The 22,936-nt window shown below is 34.6% G+C and overlaps 1 protein-coding gene across 13 annotated transcripts in view; it reads right to left on the bottom strand.

Moving 5' to 3' along the window:
- Positions 1–22,936, bottom strand: part of LOC137584427 (negative elongation factor A) — a 37,052-nt gene that overhangs the window by 13,509 nt on the left and 607 nt on the right. For 7 of the 13 annotated variants that reach the window (XM_068299806.1, XM_068299813.1, XM_068299812.1 and 4 more), the window contains exons 2-6: positions 22,397–22,839; positions 5,545–5,653; positions 5,269–5,399; positions 3,916–4,029; positions 1,605–1,887 (exon numbers count right to left, since the gene is read on the bottom strand). In XM_068299806.1, coding sequence (XP_068155907.1) covers positions 1,605–1,887; positions 3,916–4,029; positions 5,269–5,399; positions 5,545–5,653; positions 22,397–22,453 — 694 coding nt within the window. In that variant the 5' untranslated portion in view covers positions 22,454–22,839. The remainder of the gene's footprint in view (positions 1–1,604; positions 1,888–3,915; positions 4,030–5,268; positions 5,400–5,544; positions 5,654–22,396; positions 22,840–22,936) is intronic. The other 6 variants (XM_068299809.1, XM_068299815.1, XM_068299816.1 and 3 more) reach the window with 3 other exon arrangements.

The raw sequence follows: 22,936 nt of genomic DNA, 5'->3' as shown, positions 1-22,936 counted from the left end.
CATGCAACGACAACTAAAGGCAACGGAAAGGCCTACACTTAATGGTTTTTTACTTATATAACTGAAAAAGCAAATTGTTTGTAGATATTAAATTTATATCACACAACCTGCGACCGCATGCTCCGACTACACTCTGCTAGTTTTTATTTTCATTTCACTCAGCATTTGCGTAAAATTGCATTGATGTATACGGACTTTATATATGTTTTTATACATATATCGTAGGACCTTTCAGTCTATCAATTTGAAATGAGGTCGCTTCTCGGCCATCAATAGAATTTTACGCGTTTCTGATAATTTACCATGTTGTTAGAGTTCTTTTAGCACTAATAAAAATGAAATTTAAGTTCAACACTTACGTCAGCTTTTGGCTATAAAAGATATGCTTGTGTGTCTATGTGTGGGTATGTTGTGAATGTTTTCATTTTCAATAGTTGTTTTGTTTCTTTTTTTTTGTAAGGAATTTAGCATAATTTCGTTCTATATGAGAATAGATTCTTCTTTTATATATACATACTAAATAAGTATAGTATATATAGAGCTAACAAATAAATAGTAGATTTTAGAAAGCATTAAACTCAATAATTGCTTGGAAATTAAATAAAATATATATGTATATTGTTATGGAAAGGTGAAAAAAATAATACAAATATTTATAGGTATATCAAAATGTTCATTTTAGATATCTGAGCACGTAATATTCACTGATTTGATATTATCCAATACCCTTGCAGTGTTTTGAAATGAATAACAAATTTCCAACACTTCGTATACTTAATTTCAGCTAAAGTCTTTAAATAAAATGTCTATTAATTTGATTTTAAAAGTTTAAATCACGCAAACTGCAAGAGTATGGAAACTTCGGTGTTCCGAAATGATGATTAATCTTTGTTTATTTTACATCTAATTAAGAAAAATTCGTTTATGGCAAAGCAAAATTTACGACGACGTGTACATAAAAAACTTGAATTTGTATCTTTTTTTTCGGTTGGCAAAACATTGAATTAGCATTTGGGGTGATTAAATAGAGTAAGAGAAATGGAAAATTTGTTTTTTTTTAGAGTACAATTCATTTACCAACACTATTCAACAAAATTAGGTTTTATTTTTTGGGGTTTTGTTTCGAAATGTATATTTTGGAGAAAGAGATCTCAATGCTGCCGCCACTGCACAAATTTCTATTCTTGGTCTTTTTTTTTTTGAAAATAAATAAATGAAATAATTTTTTATATGTAGATTTAATGTGTATCACACTTTTTTTCCAAAACAAAGAAGGAAAAACAATTGCGCTTTCAACATTTACGTATTACGAAAAATAAACGTTTACTGTGAACGAAAGTTACACAATTTGATTTGATTTGGTTTTGGATTTGGTTTTTAGTTAAGTAAGTAAGATTAGTAAAGTAAATGATTGAAATCAAAGGTTAATTCATTTTAGTACGCTCTTGATATTGTTTTTTTTGTTTTAGTACATACATACATACGTAAGAGTATATAGTATTTGAAAGAAACTAGTCGCTAATAGGAAATGTTGTTGTGGTTTTTTTTTTTTAGTATTTTTGTAGTTTGATTTAATGCTTATGCGACGACAATTGTTGTCGCACCTTCTTTCTGATTTGTTGTACGTTTTTTATGCACCGTTGGCAAGCCGGCACCCATCGTATGATGCGTGTGACTGTGACTCTGACTGTGACTGTGACTGTTAGCAGCGGTACCCGATCGTAACGCTCCCAATGATATTGACTTTCTTGGGTAATCGCCGGCTGCTGCCTTTGATGTCGCTTCGCTGCCCTTGATTCGTCGGACATTGGGCCAAACGAATTGCAGGCGATATTCTGTGCTCAATTTTGTGATGGTCTTTTTGAATAGGCCATTTGACTCACCCGCCTGCAAAGAGAGAAAAAGAGCAGAATCACAGGAGACAAAACAGAAGAACGTATGTATATCAAAGCGTCAAAAGCGAGTTAATAGAGAAAGAGAGAAACAGAGAGAGAGATAAAAGGAAAAAGAGAGAAATAGAAAAGAATTTGTTTGCATTTTTTTTGCATTGAATGTAAGATTTAAGATTATTTAATATTATTAGTGTTGTCATAGATATATTATATTATTTGTTAGTGGGATGATCAGAGCACAATTAACACAGAGAAGAGAGAGAACGTTTCGTTAGTCATAGGAGAAAAAGAGAACAAGAAAGAGAGAAGAAATACACACAATACAAGTATAATTTGTAAATTTTGACATTTATCACACAAATTGATTCTAAAAAAACATTACGACTTAACGACTTAACATTTAACATTACACACTAAGTAAATTACAAATACCAAATGAAATACAATTATAATAGTAAGATTTAAGACATACATTTTAATTTCAGGATATAGAGTAAGGCGAAAAATAATTGCTTAAACAATTGAAACAAATTGAAAGTTCAAGTTATCTAAATTAAAGAAGAGAAATAGAACCATTTCCTTTTCGTGAGTTCCACTGAATAATTACTTTATCAATGATAAATTGTCTCTTAGACATCACAGCAACGTAACTGGCTTCAAGTTTAACTGATTAAACAAACTTTTCTACTAAAGAATAGTTCATTTAACCAAGTTAACCTGAATCTTCTTTCTGTCTAAGAAATCGTTGTCTCACTTATTATAGCAATTTTTACTTAAAAAACTTAAATTCTTACTTTAAATATGTTAAATCAACAAATGATCTAAAAATAGTCATTTAGAAATAGTTTTCATTGGCACTAAAAATACAAAAAAAAATTTAAAAAAAAGCAATCCAATAAATATCTTGTCCAACTTTTGTTATATACATGCATGCTGGAACAGAAATCACAGACATAATCAAAAGGATAAGTGTAAAAAAGAATCAAGGATATAGTTTCTATGAACTCGGAAAGGAAAATAGAAACAACAAAAATCGATGCACAACAATAATGGCCAACTTATGCAAATGTTGAAGAGTTTTGCAGATTAAAAATTTACATTCAGGTCGAGTATGTCTGCCTGTTTCGTTGACTGGCTGACTAACTGACGTCCTATCTGACTTTCTGTCTGTCGGTCTGTCGTTCCGTCTCAATGGCACTTTCACATACAATGCAGACATGCTCACACACACACCCATACACACATATCCTTGTCGTGTAGGTACATAAATTTCCCATAGCCGCAAATGGCGAGACGAGTTACAAATGTAACATCATGTTCAGCACATAGAAAATTGCCAATAAAAAGAGGAAAAGAGGGACAGAAAAAGATGAGGAAAAAAGGATAGAGGGTGGCTGGTGATGAGGCTGAGGCTGATAGTCAGCGCTAATAGAAATTGTTGCATGTCGCCTGGTCCACGGCGCGCGCGCGTTCTATCTCTGATCGGAAGGAAGAAAGAGACTTTTTTTCCATAAGGGCCGCCACAATGAGGCATGAAATCATGCTGTGAGCGGACATTGAAAGAAAAAAATTAAGGAAAAACCTCTGCAACTGAGTACGTTTTGTGCGTGTGTGTGTGTGTGTGTGTGAAAAAGGGCGTTGGCGTTCTGAATTTTATATAGGTTTTTTTTTCTCGTTAACTTAGAAAAATATTGTAGGGCCATGAAAATTTTATTTATTTATTTGATAAATGAGAATTGATCAAATTATAGAAAAAATATATATGCAAATATTATGCATGCGTATTCCATGTTTTCCAAACAAACAGACATTTCACACTTCATCATAAATGTATGTATGTATGTGTGGGGAAACATCATGCGAAAAATGCCACACATAATTGACATTTGGTGTAGCATAAGTTCAGGCGCATATACATACACATAAATAGTTATAGTTATAGTTAGTGTATATATAATAATCGATTCATTATCATTATCATAGCTTTCATCACAGTTTCTAATGCCATTTGACAATTTTGTACCTGTTTTCTTGTGGTTCCATCGATCTCCGTTGCAATGGGATATGCCCGTCCATTGGGCACAACGGGTGGTCCCTCCGATTTGCTGCGACGCGAAGGCGTGCCACGTTCCTCCGACTGCAAATAAGGAAGAAGCATATAGTCATTATATAAACACATATATATATATAGTGCTATACATAACTATTTTATGTACATGTTTAAGTTAATTAGCAAGTCATTAATATTACGCATACGCCGGGGTGACGTGCGTCATAAGGTAGGATCGAATAACGCATGGCCTCTTAATTAATTATGTATTGTCAGGGTGTGTTTGTTAATATGACACATGAATAGTTTGCCAACACACACATACACACACACACACACACACACACACACACATCAGATTGCCCTTCTTGTCCTTGTATGCAACATGTGCCTGTGAGTGCACATTATTAATTAGGCTCGAGCTGAAGAAGAGGTAAAAGGACAGCAACTAAAACCACATTGCCACACAGGGACTTGATGTGGCATTTTTTCAAGTTTCTCTCTGTATGTGAATGTGTATGTGTATGTGAATGTGAATGTGAATGTGAATGTGTGTGGCATTTGAAATCGTCGACAAATGCTTAAACGAATTAACCTCAATGCCAAACTTGGCGTAAACTCGCCTCGGCATATGCAAATATTTTATTTGACTTAACTAAATTATGAATGCTCTTTAAATACAAGACAGAGCAAACAATTATACTGTACAAATAGACAAGTGCAACTGCTGTGTCCTTGAAACACAACTTCCGTTCTATGTGTTTGAGTTTAATAATCATTTACTTTAAGGTTCTGCTTGTTCTATTATCTATCGATCCATCAGTTCTTGGTCAGACTCTAATTTAAAATTCAGTGTATACATTTCATTTTCATTTTCCTGGAAGAGTATCATAGCTAGACTCTTTTCAAAAACACGCACATTGTGCAGTTTTCTTTGGTGCCAGGACTTTTATTTCATTTATTTTCATTTCGCATGCTTTTCGCATCCGTTCTTGAAATGTTAACAGAGCGTGCACTTTTGTGCGGCCGGAAAATTGTGAGGCCCACACAATGTTGTTGCTTCGTAACCAACACATCGCCTCATTTTGAAGCTGTTATTATATAGGAAAAACGCAAATTTCTAAATCCCTAACATTAAATTATTTACTTGGCTTGAATTCTCATAAAAACATACATACATACATAGGGAATCTCTCTAGTTCTTTAAACTTTTTATGCATAAATATGTTTCTTATTCATTTCTATCCAACCGGGCAATAAAATGACTAACACCTGATGGTTAGATTTCCCCTAAGGTCAAAGGAAGGTCACAGATTTAAGACTTACCCTCGCCAAACGATGTGCACTGGCATCTCGACGTGCATCTGTATATTCGGATCCTATAATAAACTCGTGCGATTTATATGCTAATTCTGGACATTTTTTCCTTCGTGGCAATGGCGGCTCGTTCGTTGGTCCTACAATATGCCAAAAACAAATACAGATACAGAGATATGTATATACACATACATATATCAACAGATTGTCATCAATAAATCGCATTGACAATACAAGAGACACGAAAATATGTGGGAGAAGAAAAGAAAAGGATGGCTGACTTACCAACAAATTGACTTGGATTCGGCGCTGGTGCCCGTCGTACAACCTCCGGCCTCGAATTGCCCGTAAATTCATGCCAACGATAAGTGCTCCGATACTCCGAGTGGAGCTGCTGGAAAATAAAGCAAGAAAATATGCGGCACACGCAGCAAAAAGAAGAAAAGGAAGTTAATTAGTTATTCTTGTACAAGGCAAATGTGTATGTGTGTGGGTTAATGATATAAATATTTAAGTTATAGCTTCTTAATTTCTGTCTTTCATTGAAATATTTCACTTTTTAGGGGTAGTAACCCTCTAGCCTTGCTGCCAAAATAATAGATTAAAATTTAATTTAATTTCATTTAAAATGCAAATTTTTCATTTGTTACATCAATGCTAATTGATTGTTTACATATATGTATGTATGTACATACATATATGCAACAAACGAACTGCAACTAAACCACAAACCGGAAAACCAAAAGCCCATATGTAAATATTTTCATTTCACCAAGGCTCGGACAGGCAATTGGCCAGTTAGTCAACCAGTTTTTAGGCTTACAGCCAAATTGTGGCTTCTGTCGCAATATGTCCACCCACTTTCTCTGGCTAGTCCGCATTTGATAATTGCCCAGACAACTGCAACAACAGCAGTAACAACTACAACAAACTGAACAAATGTACAAAAAAAATCCATATTAATGGAGAAATTGTTACTGCAAGTTGCTACTGCTTTATGGCTATGACAAACACTGAATGCCGTTCAAATATCGATTGAAAAGAGTGCAACAGCGAATACTGCAAAAGGACATATTATGCCCAACAATATCTGTATATATAGAATTTGGCATGTGTAAGTTAAAATTGGGTTAAACCTGGCTAAAGACAATAAAGACAGTTTTAGAGCAGTCAACACAATACTGTCCAAGACATGGCCAAGTTAATTATGGCGTCAGTTGTTTTTGTCTTGAGAAATTTATTTACCTGCTCGCTTTTAGCTTTGGTTGTCTTTTCCGTAACTTCGAGTGGCAAATAATTGCCATTGTGCACGCAACGTGCCAAAAGGATATACAAACGTTTGCCTTTCATTTTCTCTCTCGTTCTGCTTTAATTTTAATTTTTAAACAGTTTAAATGCTGATGGTTTTATGTCGCTCTCGATAAGCTTATCCCCATTACAGTCCATTACCAAAGGTCACACACAAGAATCGTCGGCTATTGCAACTTTTAGTTGAGTTTAAATATCTTATGATATCTAGGCTCCACCCAGCCTAAAGCATTCAATATTACCCTCTAGGGTAACTAATTTAAGTTTCAAAACGTTTTTACCAACTGACTCTTTCACCTTAAAGTCTTTTCGACCCACTAATAAATAACACGCACACCTTTCTAGGGTAAAGCACCCAAGGACTTAAAATGTTCACTTTAATTTGACACGTAATAAAATTAAACCGCAGACCCACCCAAAAACCACCAGCACTCTATAACGTTGCAACCCCTTGAACAAACAAAGTCAATTGAGCCAATTAACCTAATTGCAAAACTGGCCAAAAGCCATTTCACCATTTTGTCTGGACTTCTAATTGAAAATTCCATAACAAATCAATTCAGTAAGTCAATAAATCAACATTTATCGAGCATTCATGTAACTTTTTATGCTTGATTATTTGCCATTTTTTTGCGTTACTCAGAAATGTGGCCAAGAAACACGCAGGTTTATGCATAATTTAAGAGGCAAATATGAAAATGTAAGAAAACGCACTTTAATCATAGACAAACGATGGCACATCGTGTGTTTTGGATGGGTATCGTTTGTGTCATTCGAATTGCCAGTTGCTGTCAGGGGCGGCACCCCATCATCATATTAGGGGTTTAGTTTGTGGTTGATGTGGGTGCATTGTGGGTGGCGGTTGGTTGGTGGGTTGCCACGTGCCCTGCTTACACCTGGCATTGTGGGCTGTGTTACATATTTATTACCCACTATACATATGTGTGCACACTTTTTCTTTACTTTACAACTATTTATCATGTCAGACAGGAAGAGCGGCAGCAAAAAGAGGGAGAATAATGTAGACTTCCCTCTGATTTATGTTGATGACACCAAAAAAAGGAGCAATATAGAGCTACGATTAAAACGACAATTATATGCTCTATAAAAGAGAGAAGAGCAGCGTCTAATTATTTCCTAATTATTCCACAAAATAGTAACTAAAAAGCAGATCTAGGCATATCTAATGTATTGTAAATTTCGTCCCTTAAAGTATAAAATGGGCAAAAGGAAGAACACATTTTTGTAGAAAATGTTGGCAAAAGAGTCTCTAATACTAAATATATCAATGTAGCGATTCAACCTTGTTTTAATAATAGGGTATTCAAATGTTTGCGGTTCTCAAATGCAGCCGCATTTAAATATTTGGCAAGTCTCTATGAATATTTTAATGGCAATATTTTCTGTGGTTTTTTTTTATTAGTGGTTGTTCTTAAAATGAGTTTGGCCAAAATGTTTAATTTATTGAAAGTGCGGCCTGCATATATAAATTGATGTCATCTACACCCTGTGGTCCTGTCAGAAATCCCTCAACTGGGATCTTGTGTGTGTGCAGTGATGTTGAAATGCTGATAAGCCTGCTGACATCCGAACTTTTCATGTTTGAAGCAACTGTCTGGCTATATTTAAGGGACATATACAAATTAATTAAACTTCCAAAATGAATTGTAGTTTGACATTATGCGAAAGCCTTTTAATTAAACAGATGCGTATTACGACGAACGGCAATCTGTGACATAATTGAATGAAAATATTTAAAGTAGTCAGAGAAATATTGAAAATTTAATTTAATCAATTTCTGATTTGAACTCCCACAAGGAACAAGGATTCTTCTATATAAATGTGCACTATTAAAATCTTTAGTATTTAGTAATTAGGCTAATTATTTTCCTATAGCTTTATCATAAGCATACTAAGTTGTAATTTAGTTAATTGCTTGTGGATGACATAGCTTTTCCGTATGTATTAAAAGACTTCAAGATGCATTCATGAATTTTTCTTGCACAATGTAATTTGTTATGCTGCACAACATTTTGAACTGGACCCGGCAATAATTCATTATGTCATCTATGCATGTTGTGTGCTTTATTATACCCCACAGATGCACACACATACATACACATAAAGACTGAAAAATAAACACACACAAACATGAGAATTTATAGTTTGAAGCAAGCGTTTGATACTTATTTTTCATAGCATACTTGCAGGCGTCAGTTTACATTGCACGTAATCCCCACTTTAAAAAAGAAGAAGGAAAATCCACATGTAGAATAACCGAGACACTTAAGACACTGACCGCAATCGTACATATGTACATACATACACAGATAGAGATATATATCTATGAGTGTGTTTGTATGGGTGTGCCAACTGCCATTGTGTGTTATTTGAACGCAATTCGTGTGCGTGTTTAATCTATCCAAAGGGTCCTTTCAATTTTTATGCGAGCAATGCAAGCAAATGACACCTCCAAGTACAGTTATGGCCAGTAAGGTCCTTAGTTTATATCAAATCTGCCATGGCATGGATGTCCTAAAAGGGGGTTCAAGTATTTGGAAATATATAAAGAAAGATATTTTAATCATGGGACAACTTGATAAACAAACTCAAAAAGAACTAGAGAACATGAGCTATGCTTTAACCGAACTCTGGCGAAACAATTAATAAAAACTAGAGATCATCTTTTAATTGGTTGGTAAAATAATTTCAACAATTTTCAAGTAAACATTCTTTAAAAACTTATTCCAGGCATTTTGTTTTTGTTGCGCCCTTTTTGTGCTGCTGCAAAGTAAAGTTTTTCCATTCACTTTTAGTTTACGATGCATTTTGCCATTTGACACCATTTTGTCTGGCATCGTATGGATGTGGCAGGAAGCATGGTGCCACCTTCTTTTATGGTTTCCATCGACCAACCAAGGCAAAAAAAAAAAAAAAAAAACCAACCAAACTAAACCAAACACAAACACCTGGCTGGCAACCAAACAGCCGTCACTTCGTCTACCTCTGAAACCCTGCCTGCACATCGTTTGCCCCTGCCCTCGGTCTCATGCGTGCCTTTGTGGTTTAGTCTGCTCGATTGCTCAACTAACATTGCCCTGCGGGGTCGAGGTTTGTTTGTACAATGTTGGCTCTTTCTAAGCTCGACGTCGTCAATTAATTTACTTAAAATGGTCCAACAAAACTGGACATAAAGACAGCCAGCCTCGGCCACAGAGATGGAACATGGCCCGGCTGTAGTCAAACTCAATTTTTGTTCATCTTAATTTGAAGTGTCTTCGACAGCAGATTGACTTGTAACTGAACTAGAGAAGTAGCAAGCGAAGGCCGGCTAAAGAGGAGAGACAGCGTCACACCTTGCCCTCAAATAAATTCCCATTTGGGTCAGACTCTAATGAGGTTCTTGGTGCACATTATCCTGGCCGTTGGGCCACGTTTATTAAATGAAATAATTTCCAGTAATTTGCATGAGCGCATTTTCCTCATTTCTGTTTTCCTCTTTCTTCCTTTCCACGTTGTACACATAAATACATCTTCAATTTCAAGGTAGCAAGGCAAAATGTTAGTTTTAATTAAATTATAAATTGTGTTTTCAATCTTGTTTATTTTTGTTTAGCCACTCAATTAATTGTGAATCAACACAAAACACAATTCGTAAAGCAATCTATTAGCCAAGAGAACAACTAAATGAATGATTTAAATAGAGTCATTGTCTTTAAATGGTTTAAACGCTAACTAAGTCTTTAAGGCAGGTTGGAAAAGAAGGGTTTTTAATGAGTATAAGATAATTGGAGCCGATGTCTTGCTCTCTGTTATGCTCTAAATATTTCCAAAATTATTACAAATGAAAGAGTTAATGAAAACCAAATATCATTGACCACCAAAAAGTGCAATTCATTTTCTTTTGACCTGGCCCAAATATTAAGATTAAAAGCACATCGAAGGGGGAAGGGAAATACTGCCTTTGGCTAATATCTCTTTGAATTTGTATTTCAAATGATTGAAAAATATTTTACACTCTCCCGCTTTATGCATATTCGTGATGGATCGGAATCCTTGCATTCAATTCAATGCCACAAGCTATTTTCTCTCTGGCCAAATGTCAAAGACATACACGAGGACACCCCACACACCACACACTTGCACACAGCACACACATATGTTGTTGTATAGCCAAAAGCGTCGACGAGTTGAAACTCATTTGTATGCAAGCGCAAATCGAGGGGACATTAAACTTTTAAGACGCTTTTATTGCTCGTCCTTTTCAATTCGTAATCCTTATACGAGTATGCACCTGTCTATGATTTGTCAGTCTATCGATGTGTAGACGCTTGATTTATTGCCTCACACTGACCCAAAAAAAAAAAAAACACAGAGACCAAAGAATTCTTGATGATACATCCCCGAGCTTCGCTCATTCACGTGTTTTCTATGCTGGCTCGTGAGCCAGCGTTTTATTCTAAGTGCATTGAACATGCCCCTGCAACACTTTTTCCACTTTTCTACACACTACAAATCCATTGAGAAAACTTGTCGTCGGACTTGTCTTCTTCTAAGTAATATATTGTCTAATAAAAAAAAAGGAAAAATTTAAAGTGCCATCTACTTCTTGTCCAGATGGTCACAGTGAATCTGAAGAGTTTTCTAGTCCGCTTGACTCTCAACATTAGCATTTAAGACTTCAACTTGGACGTACAACTAACTTTTTGCAATGCTAAATAGTGAACAGAAAAACCAATTGATCGAACTTTTACTGAACTCAACATTTATAAGTTTTCTAAGTTTTAATTTAAAACTGATTTACCATTATTGCTACTCTATTAATTCTGTAAAATCAAAACTGAAATACCATTCAATAGGCAAACCTAAATACTTGTCTTCAATTGTAAATTTTGTGAACTGAAATAAAGAAAATTGTAATTTCTATTTTCTAATGACGATTCGAAAACTGACTGAAAAATGGATTGAATATTTCAATAATATTTATTAGCTAAACTTGTTATAATGTCAGAGCTTGCATTTGAAATTGATTTAGTGTCTGACATTCGAAATATGTCACAAGTTTTATGAAATTGAATTCTCCTTTAAGTTGTCAAACTTTTGAAGAGAAATAAAACACCTTCATATACATATATATTTTTGAAGGCAAAAGTTTTTACTAACCAAGCAGACAGACACACCCATACACACTTAGAAACCTATACATACATACATATATCCACACCCACTCAGCCAAGAAGAATATGTAGCAACACTTCCTGGGAAAATTTATGCAAAGGCAAACAAGGAGGCATGCAAAAACTGACAAAAGTTTTCGACACACCCACAAACATTCTTCATATTTTAACGCAAAATGAAACTCGAATTATGCGCATAGCAGCCCCGGAGCAACAATAAAAAATACATAATCACAACAGCAGCAAAAACAAAAAAGGCGCATTTAATTGCATTTTCCTGTCTGTCTGGGCCATCTGTCCAAGTGTCTGTCTATATCACATATGTACATACATATACACAAAAGAAACTTCAAAGTGTTGTTTGTTGCTGTGTCTGTGTCTATCTATGCGGCATTTGCCTTCTTTAATCTCTTCCATCTGCAATGCAAAGGTGAATAGTTATATGCAGGAGACTTTATTCAAAGTTAACAAATTTTCGAGATGAAATTCAACTCGGAGTTTTTTCTTTTCCGTGAGCTCTTTAAAAATCAATTTGCCGCTCAGCGCTTCTTTTTAGTTGCTTTTCCTACGCTATTGCCGCACGAGTGCGTTCCGTGTGCGGGTGTGTATGTGTGTGTGTGTGTGTGTGAGTGTAGGTCTGTGGCTGCATGCAGCTTAGTGCACTCATGTGAATAACGACGATGTCGACGATACTTTTTCGCCACGCGCTAAGTTTAGCGACGATGCACAAGTCTCATAGCTATTCTCCTTTAGTGGAAATATTCGATGCACAAAAGATAGCATCAAAAGTCGTTAATAAGAGGTTATAAATGGCAGAGTTGTGCCGTTGAGAAAAAAAAAACATTACGAAAAATTAACGAAAAACTACGATAAATTAACAAAAAATTAAAAAAAATTAAAATAAATTAAAAAATAATAAAAAAAATTAACAAAACAAAAAGGATTTTTTTATTTTATTCCCATTTTTCCTTATTTTTTTTAATTATTATTAATTTTTCATTATTTTATTAAATTTTTAAATAATTTTGTAATTTTTTATTTTTTTCTTAAATTTTTAATTGTTCTCAATTTTTCTTAATTTTTTGAATTTTTTTAAATTTTTTTAATTGTTTCTAATTTTTTGAATTTTTCTTAATTTTTTAAATATTTTATTAATTTTTCATAATTTTCGCTAATTTTTCGTTAATTTTTGTTGATTTTTCGTTAATTTTTCGTTAATTTTTCATAACGACAGTTTGACCTCACTCACCAATGCAGCTCCAACAACTGATGCGCCCCCCCTCAGTAGCAGCTTCTTTTATAGGCTCAGCGCTAGTAAAGAGCGAGAGAAGTACTCTCCCACTAAACTGCACTGTCACTCCCACTGATCGGGAGAACTGCTCTAATTTCTTACTTTCTCTCGATCAGCAACTAAGTGAGTGAGTGACAGTGCAGTTTAGTGGGAGAGTACTTCTCTCGCTCTTTGACATTGCTGCGCCTTTAAGAGAAGCTGCAACTGAGGGCGGGCGCATCAGTTGTTGGAGTTGCATTGCTCAGTGAGGTCAAACTGTTAAAGGTCATCAGGTGGATAAATTATAATTTTTACTGTTATTAAAATTCTCAATGCATTTCCAACTTGCGGAGTCTTTCCTAATTATTTTAACAATGCATTATAATTAAAAATTTTCAAAAATTTATCAAAAATTCTAAAAATTTGAAAAAATTGGGAAAAATAAAGATAAATTTTAAAAAATTTAGAAAAATTTAAAAAAAAAAAATCATTAATTTTCATTTTCTATATAGTATTTATAAGTTTGGAGATAGACCTAGCAAAAGGAGATTTCAATATTAAGCAGAATTCAGACTTGGGACTTAATTATATTCCTTTAAACATATTTATCGTGTTCTTCCATTTTAGTTTTATTTATAAATGAAATACTTATGAATATTTTCTTTAGGCTAAACACTTTGAATCGTCTTCTTATTATCGACAACCAGGCACTTAAATGTTTTCAAGACTTTTAAAGACTTTTCGGGAATGACAATAGGACTCCAAAATTTCAGCCAATTTCCTGCCAAGCCACCAGGTAAGGTAAGAAGGTAAGAAGTTTGCAAGAGTATACCCAACTCTCGCATGGCCAAGCTTGGACTACTCCTCTGATCCTTTATTCTTTATGCTCTTCCTGTTGTTAGCTTAGCTTTTATTCCTTTCTTTATCAACTGGCAAAATCTGCTGGCAATTTGCAATCAAAATGCATTCTACCCACAAGCACACAAAGAAAGAAGAAAAAAAAAAAAAAAAACAAATTGTCGCCTTATATAAGACCAAAGTTTGCTCAGACTTACGTCAGCACTTGGTGGCCAAAAGAGAATAAGCCAAAATTAAAAGGCCACAATCCGCAAATACAAACAAATTTTCAACCGTGACGTCAACTCAGAAACAACTCTCGGTCTCCAGCAGCCGCAGAATGTTTAGTCATCTTTTCTTTTTTATCTTTCTCGACTTCGGGATTTCACCAACTTTTCTTAACAACAACAACAACTCGAGAAACTCTTTGCACGCATTTAGATTATGGTTTATAGAGAGACAAAAGTTTATGCCATAAAAATCATAAATAAACAAACATGAAGAAAATGTAGAACAGGAAATATTTTACGTACAACCAACAGATGAACTTTTAAGTCATTGGTCTACAAAAAATTTACTGATATTTTACGTGAGTCATAATTCAGTATAAATAAGATTTATTAAGAGATAAAATTTTGGTAAATATGAACTAAAGTTTTTTATTGATTATTTTTATTGCCAGCCTTAAAGAAAACAGTTTCTTAATTCTGATTTGCATTTGATCAATTCGATTCCTCTTCGAATTTACTAACTAAACCTTTTCCAAAACAAAGAGCCCTTTAAACATTCCTTTTTGCAATGCAAATTTATAGACCATCATTCAGGTAAACTAAAGTTCAATTGAGTTGCTAACTTCTTTAATGTTGCAGTCCCAAATACTGCCTGAGGCAGACGTGTCTAACAATAACAAGAACAGGAAACGGGCAATCGGAAGCGTTTATTCAGCTGCGATTAAGTGGGAAAAATGTTGCCAAAATGGAAAAAAAGAAAAGTGAGATAAGGAAACAACACTAAAATGAAGTAACTTAAAGCTTACTAACACAGCGGGTTCTTGAACTTTATGGCCAACATTTGTTTCATTTATTATTAAGAATAAAAACTTGTGCCTTGAATTGCAGAGAGACTACAGACCATAAAAAACTTCCAGCAAGTTAAGTTTACTTGTTACTTAATTAATTAAAATTGTGTAAAATAATTAAAATTAATATTTTGTATATACAAATGTTTCTTGAAAGTTCAAGAAAACTTCTAAATTATTTATTAAAATGAACTCAGCAAAAGTTTGAATAAAATTCCTGTACAATGATACAGCATTCCATGGAAAGTTCATTTAACTTTTCACTATGGATTAAGGCTTACATACACATGTAGAGTGTAGTGTGTTGACTGCAATCAGGCAGACTCCTTTTTAGTCAGACTTAAACTCACTTGAACTCCCATTCGGTATCTATATCTTCGCTGGCTTAATCCCTCAATGTCTATGGCAATTGAAAACCCTGGGTGAATGCCATTAAGACAATGCAGCATAAAATTGCAATGCAGCAAGCTCGTATGTGAGTTTGTCTAGTGCAGAAAACTGTAAGCAAGTTCTTTGGCAAATAATTGTCTATTGTTATAGTTTTATTTTCTATTTTCAGTCAGTCGCCTGTGAATGCCGTTGGCTGAGCACGAAATGTTGAATATAATCGTAATGCAGAGTCTCTCTGCCAGTTAGTTGTCCCACATACGGACATACATATGTAGCAGAGCATAGCATAGAAATTGCACTGACAATTGCAATTGAAGTAAATCATATGAAATTATAGCCAAAGCCCAATGACAAATGGCAACAATTGCAAAATGTTCAAACGAAAAAAAAATTGTTGAATTTCTTTCTTAAAAAAAAACAAAGAAGAAGTTGCTGGCATAGAATATTCTTTTAGCTTTCATGGAAATCTCAGCCTACATTGGTTGGGCAGTTCGATTTGCATTGCTTTAAGGCGTTAAACTAAATTTTATACTTCAAGGACCTTTACACATATTCGAAGCTGCAACTGAAGGTCTCTTCAAGAACCTTTCCCAAGACCTTTATTTCCTTGAAGTGGATCAACTGATATTTTAAAAGTATTTATTTGCCAGACTTAACTGATATTTTAAGAGTATTTACTTGAATATGTTTAAAATGTGTAAAATATGTAATACTAAAATTTCGGTACTTCAATTCATCAATATCTTGTAAATATTTGTCAAGTGCCCATTCTAAATTGTATGAACCTTTTGTTCATATACATAAAAATCCTTTCTGAATACTTTATATAATTTAAATAACTATAAATAAAATCATTATCAGAACCCAAATGACTCCTAAATCGGGAGAAACTACATGTAACCTTTTCTTCTAATCCATTTTGTTTCATTTTGTTATTTTGCTCTAGGAAAATCTGATTTTGGGAATATGAAAGAGTCATTTTTGAGTCTCTTCTTAAGTAACTATTACACAATTAGTTATTGTTTCTTTTGAAACGATCTCCGAATGGTTAACTTAACACTTAATTGTAAAACATTTGACGAGTTTTGTCAATGCTTATGAACATCATTTTTATTAAAGGATAAGAAATATCAAAAACGATTTCTGAGGTTTTTTTTTTGTTGTTACATATTTATAAAATCTTCAATTGCCTTCATCTGGTTGTGTTTGTTGTTAGGAAAATGTTATTTAAATGTCATATTTTGCCAGCCAATTGGCAAACGTTAGTTAAACATTTGCCAAGAAAAACTGCTAACACATTACTTATAACCAAATAAGGTCATTTAGGGAAAAAACTCTCCATCTACTCTGCATCTACTCTGGCCCCTCCTTTGCTGCTGTGGCTACTTCCCCACCATCATGGCCACTTAAATATTTTACGCTTTTGTATTGTTAAGCAAAAGTTTTTCCCTCCATCCGCATGAAAAATGCAAAACAAAAGAAAACACAAAACGCACAAAGAAAGATTCTCATATTGCATGTAGTTTATATAATGGGATTTACGTATATATAAAAAAAAATATATATCCAAAGGGAGGGAACCAAAAGGAAAACTAAGCTCGCCGAACATTTCACTTTTTAATGGCAAAATGTAAGCTGCTCTTAGTGAAAGCAGTGAAAAAAAAATGGCTTTTAGATAAGTTAATGCCAGGGCAGATTGTGAGTTACAAATTCATAAATGCTTAAACATTCTACCATTTATTAAACAGGGCAAATGCAGACTGAATAAGTTTTTTAGCCACATTGCAACACTTTCATCACTTCACATCTGTGTCTGGGGCCTAAGCCATGAAATGAAATTATTATCAACGTTGACAGGGCCATCAGCCCATCAGAGTCTGGCACTTGGTCGTGAGCCAAAAAAGCAGTGAGGGATACTGATTGCAGCAGCATCTGCAACGAACTCAGCCTCAGACCAAGTCCTGTTCTATGCTGTTCTGTTATATTCCTGTCCCCAAACTTCGCTAGGCGCCAGCCGTAATCCATTCAGTTAGGAACCGGGAAATTATTATAATTGCATTAGACGCAAAAGCAGAAAATTGAAATTGAAATACGTTAGTGGATGGCTCCTGATGGATAGATGGATTCTGACGTAATATATGGCGTCGGTTTGACGGTGAATCATGAACCATCTCTCCCTCTCTCTCTCTGTGTGTGTCTGTCTCTCTTCGTTCCTTTTGGAATTTGATCTACTTTAAGACGGAAATCATCAGCAAATGACTTATAATTGACATTAAGTCAATTACGTTTGGCCCCGGAAAAGAGTTTAATGGAAAAAGTTCATATTTTATTTATAATGCATAAAATTGTCATACCCTGGAAATGACTACGATTAATTCGGGGAATTTACATTCACTTAAAACTCTTTAATTTGATATTGAAAACCGTGAATACAATAGCATATAGCATACTTTTTAGGACAAACTTTGACCATCCCACGACCTTAGATCTTCTTCTTTTAATAGAAGAACTTTTATAGATTTTAATTAAAAAGCAAAGTTTTGTGTTGGACTAAGAGGTATTTGGGAGGTGGTGCAGTTACTTTTAATTTGCCTCCGCCTCATGACCTGACATTGATGTTGAGTTTTTTGATAGACATTTCGTGCATGTTCGACATTCGTTTATAGTTAGTTTTTAATGATTGGTGCAGGAAAACAACCAGCAAAAGGAAAATCGATACATACAAATGAGCAAATGATTAACACGACATGGAAAATTCTCAAAAAAAAAAAAAGTTCCAACTGATCAATATTAAACGAACTGGAGCTAAATATAACATTATAGATCAATGTACTCTTAATTATATTTAGTTACCTTGTAAGAACTAAGTCTTTCTATTTAATTTGATTTTCTATTTGATTTCATCCATTGTTGAAAACTTAATGCATTTATTTCATTTTCCCTTTTTAGCCATTGTCAATTATTTTCGCCCTCGCACACTCAACCAGCAATTTGCACATTTTAGCCAACTGCTTGCTAATCCCTTCAATTTGGCTCATGCCAAATGGGAAAATGCGCACAAAAACCTCAAAAAATGGAAAGAAACCACTCAGGAATCAAAATGGGAAAACTCAAGTTTTGCCTTCCTCCAAACCAACTGAGCCAATCTCCATGGAACAGACGAAGTAAAGTTTTCTAATTATATGAGGTCAGCCCCAACCCGAATGCATGGCTGGATCTGAATCAAATATGTATGTAAAATGCACTTTGCTTTTGCCCTTTCAAAAATCGCACATTCGCAGTTTTCTTTCTTCTCTACACTTTTTCACATTTCTGTTATATTTTGTGTTGATTTTTATTTTGTTTTCTAATGGCAAATTTACCTAACGAACAGAAATTTTTGGGGTAAAAAGTTCTCCTATGCCTTTTTTGTTTTATTTTCGAAATGTACACACAGTTATATACTCTAAAAAATGAGGAATAAAAAAAAGCGCTTTCGATATATTTCTTTGGTAACTGGTAAATAGAAATGTAAGCCATCTTTTATAGGCTCATCCGAGCATTTTTAAATTAAATTCTAAAGGAAACTAAAATGTATCTATTAACTTTAAGATCTACGTTGATTCAGGAGACAAAAATGTCCATTAAATAACTTATTGTTAACAATATTATTACCAGAAAGTTTGTCCTAGAAAAAGCCTCTTCCATTGAACTTTACCTAACAAAAGTCCATACTCCTCAGAAGATTGATTTTTAATCAAGAATCCTTGCAAAATTGTTGAAATTTTAAAAACCATCTACAGGGTATCTTGCAATTCGGCGAGCCCGTGGAAAATGGGCACTTTATTTGCGAGTTTCATTCAACTGCTTCGCTTGCATTCTGTCAGTTTTGGGAATATTTGCATATATCCAACACAAATCATGAAAAAATCGCATGCATAGAACGTATAAAGGTTTTTATTTCGAGGTTTATAGTTCTAGATTTTTATTTTTTTTCGTTTTTCGGCAACATTTTGCATTTTCCTTGAATTGTTGACAATTTTTATGTTTGTTTGGCATTAGTTGTAGATTTTCATTGCGGATTTGTTTTGTATTGATTAAATTTTTAACATAATCAAAAAACCATTAAACAAAGAGCCTATTTAATAACTAATAACTAATCTTTAATCTTATAAAATATAAAAATGAGTACTATGAGCATATTTAAATATCCTTGCGACATAAAGGACAATTTCTGTAACCATTTTCTTTGTAAGTGGTCAAACAAGATCCATGTAGAGCATGATTACAGGCAAGGTAAGTCATATTGTGGATGTTCAAAGGGTTGTCATCATCCATGCAAATGATACAAATCTCACCAGGTTGACTGGAGGAGAAGACGAATTCTTTGCCACATGTGAGGCATGTGTTGCGCAATCGCCTCATTTCCTCGAAACATTCCTTATGGAGAGCATGATGACACTTTAATACATGCCAATCCTCGCCGGACATCACCTCCAGACAGCAAATGCATCTGTCTCCCGGTTTGCTTTTATGTTTTGTCTCCTCCAATGGATCACATATCTTTTGGAAGCATTGCAACACTAATGGGATTCCATTGCCACAAACCACATACAACGCAGCTGCTGCCATACAGGCGTACGACATCAAAAGGTTCCACTCCATTTGGAACTCGAATGGCAAGCGAAAAAAAATATATATAAATTTAAAACGAATTGAAATTCAATTTCATTTGAAACTTTATGCTTGTTTGCTATAGCTTGGACGGTTTAATGACATTTGCTTCGATGAACATTTGATGTAATCGATAGCAAAGCATTAATCTGATTACTTTCGATTAAGAAACTGATATGGTAACTCTGAAAAGTATCATTGATTCTTCAGATATTCTAACTAGAGATCTTCATAATGAATGACTGCTAGCAAATGTTTGATGTAAAATTACATACTGAAAAGTGTTTAGCAAGTTTTCAAAATATAGTTACATTTAGAGACTTTTCCAACCACCCTCGAATCTAACTTTACCGCTAGAACTAATTAAGATTATATGCAAAAAAACTATAATGATTAACATTTTTTACAAATTCATACGATATCAAATTTTCCTTTAATCAGATATTCTTTAGTTTGAGTTTCTTTATGCTATGTAAAAGTTGCGTGTTCTGATAAAAGTGTTACAAAAGCCAAAAGACAATAGAAATATCATACAATGGAGATGATGCAGGTTGATAATACATTGAACAACAACAAGTGTGTATGTATGTGTGTGTGTGTGTGTGTGTGTGTGTGTGTATGGATTACTTTAAAACCTCAGACCAACGCCCAGCTGACGCCAAAGTCACTGAGTTCCCATCAAAATCGATCGAGTGACTAACTTAAGGTTGGCATATGCCAACTAAATCGATAAGCGTGCGGCATGCAATCTCACAAAACTGGCGACACTATGCCGGCAGTGCCCCAAAGCAAACTTGGTGTTGTTTTTGTTGTTGTTGCTGGTGGTGGGTTTTAAGCGTTGGCGTTCCTGGGATACTTTTCCCAAAAGACGAGACGGTGAGAAGGTGTCGCAATAAAAGTTAGACTGCCCCGGCGCTGATGTAATACCGCAAGACAATTTTGCACGTCATATGGCCCAACAAGAGGACCAGCAACAGCAACAACAATCTCTAAAAGCCGGCTGGCGACTCCTCCTCCCTGTCCCTATCCCTGTCTCTCTATCTCATTCTCTCTTCCTCTGGCTCTGTCTCTCACCTGACATGCGCAGATTTAAAAAAAAACCCTTCCCGGTTACTTGTCTTCATTTCAAAAATAATTATAAATTTCCTTAAAAAGAACATACAAAAATAACAAGAAAGAAAGGTGAAGCAATGAGATTTCCTACGGCCATAGTGGACGGCATCGTCTCCTCTTCGTTATTTAAATCAGCTGTTTACTCTTTCAAATCATAGTCGACTGGAAGGCGAATTCAATTTTCCTGGGTCTTCCAAATACGAACTAATGTCACGATGTGTCGCCTCGTCGCCGGGTCTGAAAGTCGCGCACCCCGGCCGGCCAGCAGCTGTGGGTCTCTGTCGGTTTCTAGCCAGCCCAGAGAGGGATTTCCTTACCCAAAAGCAAAAAGAAAGAAACAAAAAGAAAAGCAAACCACAATCCATATGCTATTGATTTTCTGACTTTCTTTCCTTTCTTGGTTTCTACTACTCAAGCTATCTGCCGCTGCCATTTGCCTTGGTTTCCTTCTGCCTCCTGTTTGTTGTACCATTTGTTGTTGTTGCCGATTTTTTCTCGTTTTTTGCTGCCTTTCTTTTCTTTTCCTGACGCTTTTGGTGTTGAGCGTAATGTAAGTTAATTTATTCTAGCAACATTTATTTCCCCTCGTTTTTGTGTTGATATCCACTTTATGACTTCATATTTTTGTCAGTTTGCGAAATAAAAGAAATGGAAAAACATTGCATGCTTCTAGGAGCAGCTCCTTTTTTCTTTCCTTTCTTTTTTTCTTTTTGATATGATGGATGGCACTCCAAGGATTTGAGTTAAGCATAAAGGAACAATGAACACAGATAAAGAGTTGTGAAATACTCTAAACTTAATTTTCATTTCTTTGCTTACTGACATTATTTATTTGTGAATTTAAATTTATATTTGAGAATTAATAAAAAAAGTGCCGATTATCTTTTTAAAGATTAACGAACTTTGAAATATGTCTTATATTTCCATATATATATGTGTATGTTGGAATTTTTAATATGTAATCATTAATCCTTCTTAAAGTTTCTCCCAAAAATAAAACTCTATTAATTCATTCATTCATTCCATTTACCATTTCTACCCCTCATAATTCAAACCAAGTCACCCCATTTCTTTTTGCACCCTTCACTTGAAGCCTGCAAGTATGCAATAAAAATCTATTTTGTGTCACAGACACTCACACACACACACACAAAACCTACTTCAATCACCAAGTTGTCCATAAATCAGACGAATTTTTTTGGGCTGTAATGAAACTCTAGCGCGTTTCCGACTCTTTGCTTAAACTGGGCTATGAGGTTAACATGTCTGACGATAATGGTAAAAATGTTTTAGTAAATTAAATTCACTCACCTTGTCTACCGGCATTGATGGGCACGCTCTGCACAGATTCCAGAATGAGCCAATCATAGGGAAATGCTTTTTATTTGATTCGGAGCCAAATTATTAAAAATACAAATGAAATTTTTTTGTTGTATTTAACACGCGCGTTTTTGGAATTTTGTTTAACTTAAATTTTTATGGCCTTTTTACGTATAATTTTATTTTAGGCGCAACAACTGTATAGACACAAACACAAATCTATCTCTCTTACTCCCTTTCCCTTTCTCTCTGGCGATTGTCGCTCTCCCAAACACACACACACACACTCGCTCTCTTTCGCTCGCTTCACACGCACACGCACCTGGATAATGCGTAGCTAAAGAAAGTGCGTTTGTATTGTCATAGGCCGAAATTGGATTAGAAAAATTCGTTGTAGAGGGTTTTTTTTTTGGTTTTTTGTTGGGTTTTATGGCCTGCAGGAAACAGTGAACAGAAAAAGCAGCATTGTTACAAAAGTATTGCATACCAGCAGGCGTAGGTAGTTTGTAGTTCTTAGTATAACGATGATCT

This window comes from Drosophila tropicalis, unplaced genomic scaffold, assembly GCF_018151085.1.
Source record: "Drosophila tropicalis isolate 14030-0801.00 unplaced genomic scaffold, ASM1815108v1 contig_878, whole genome shotgun sequence".
Classification (NCBI taxonomy): domain Eukaryota; kingdom Metazoa; phylum Arthropoda; class Insecta; order Diptera; family Drosophilidae; genus Drosophila; species Drosophila tropicalis.
Note: the sequence above shows the minus strand (reverse complement) of the source record. Positions and strands in the feature narration are given on the sequence as shown.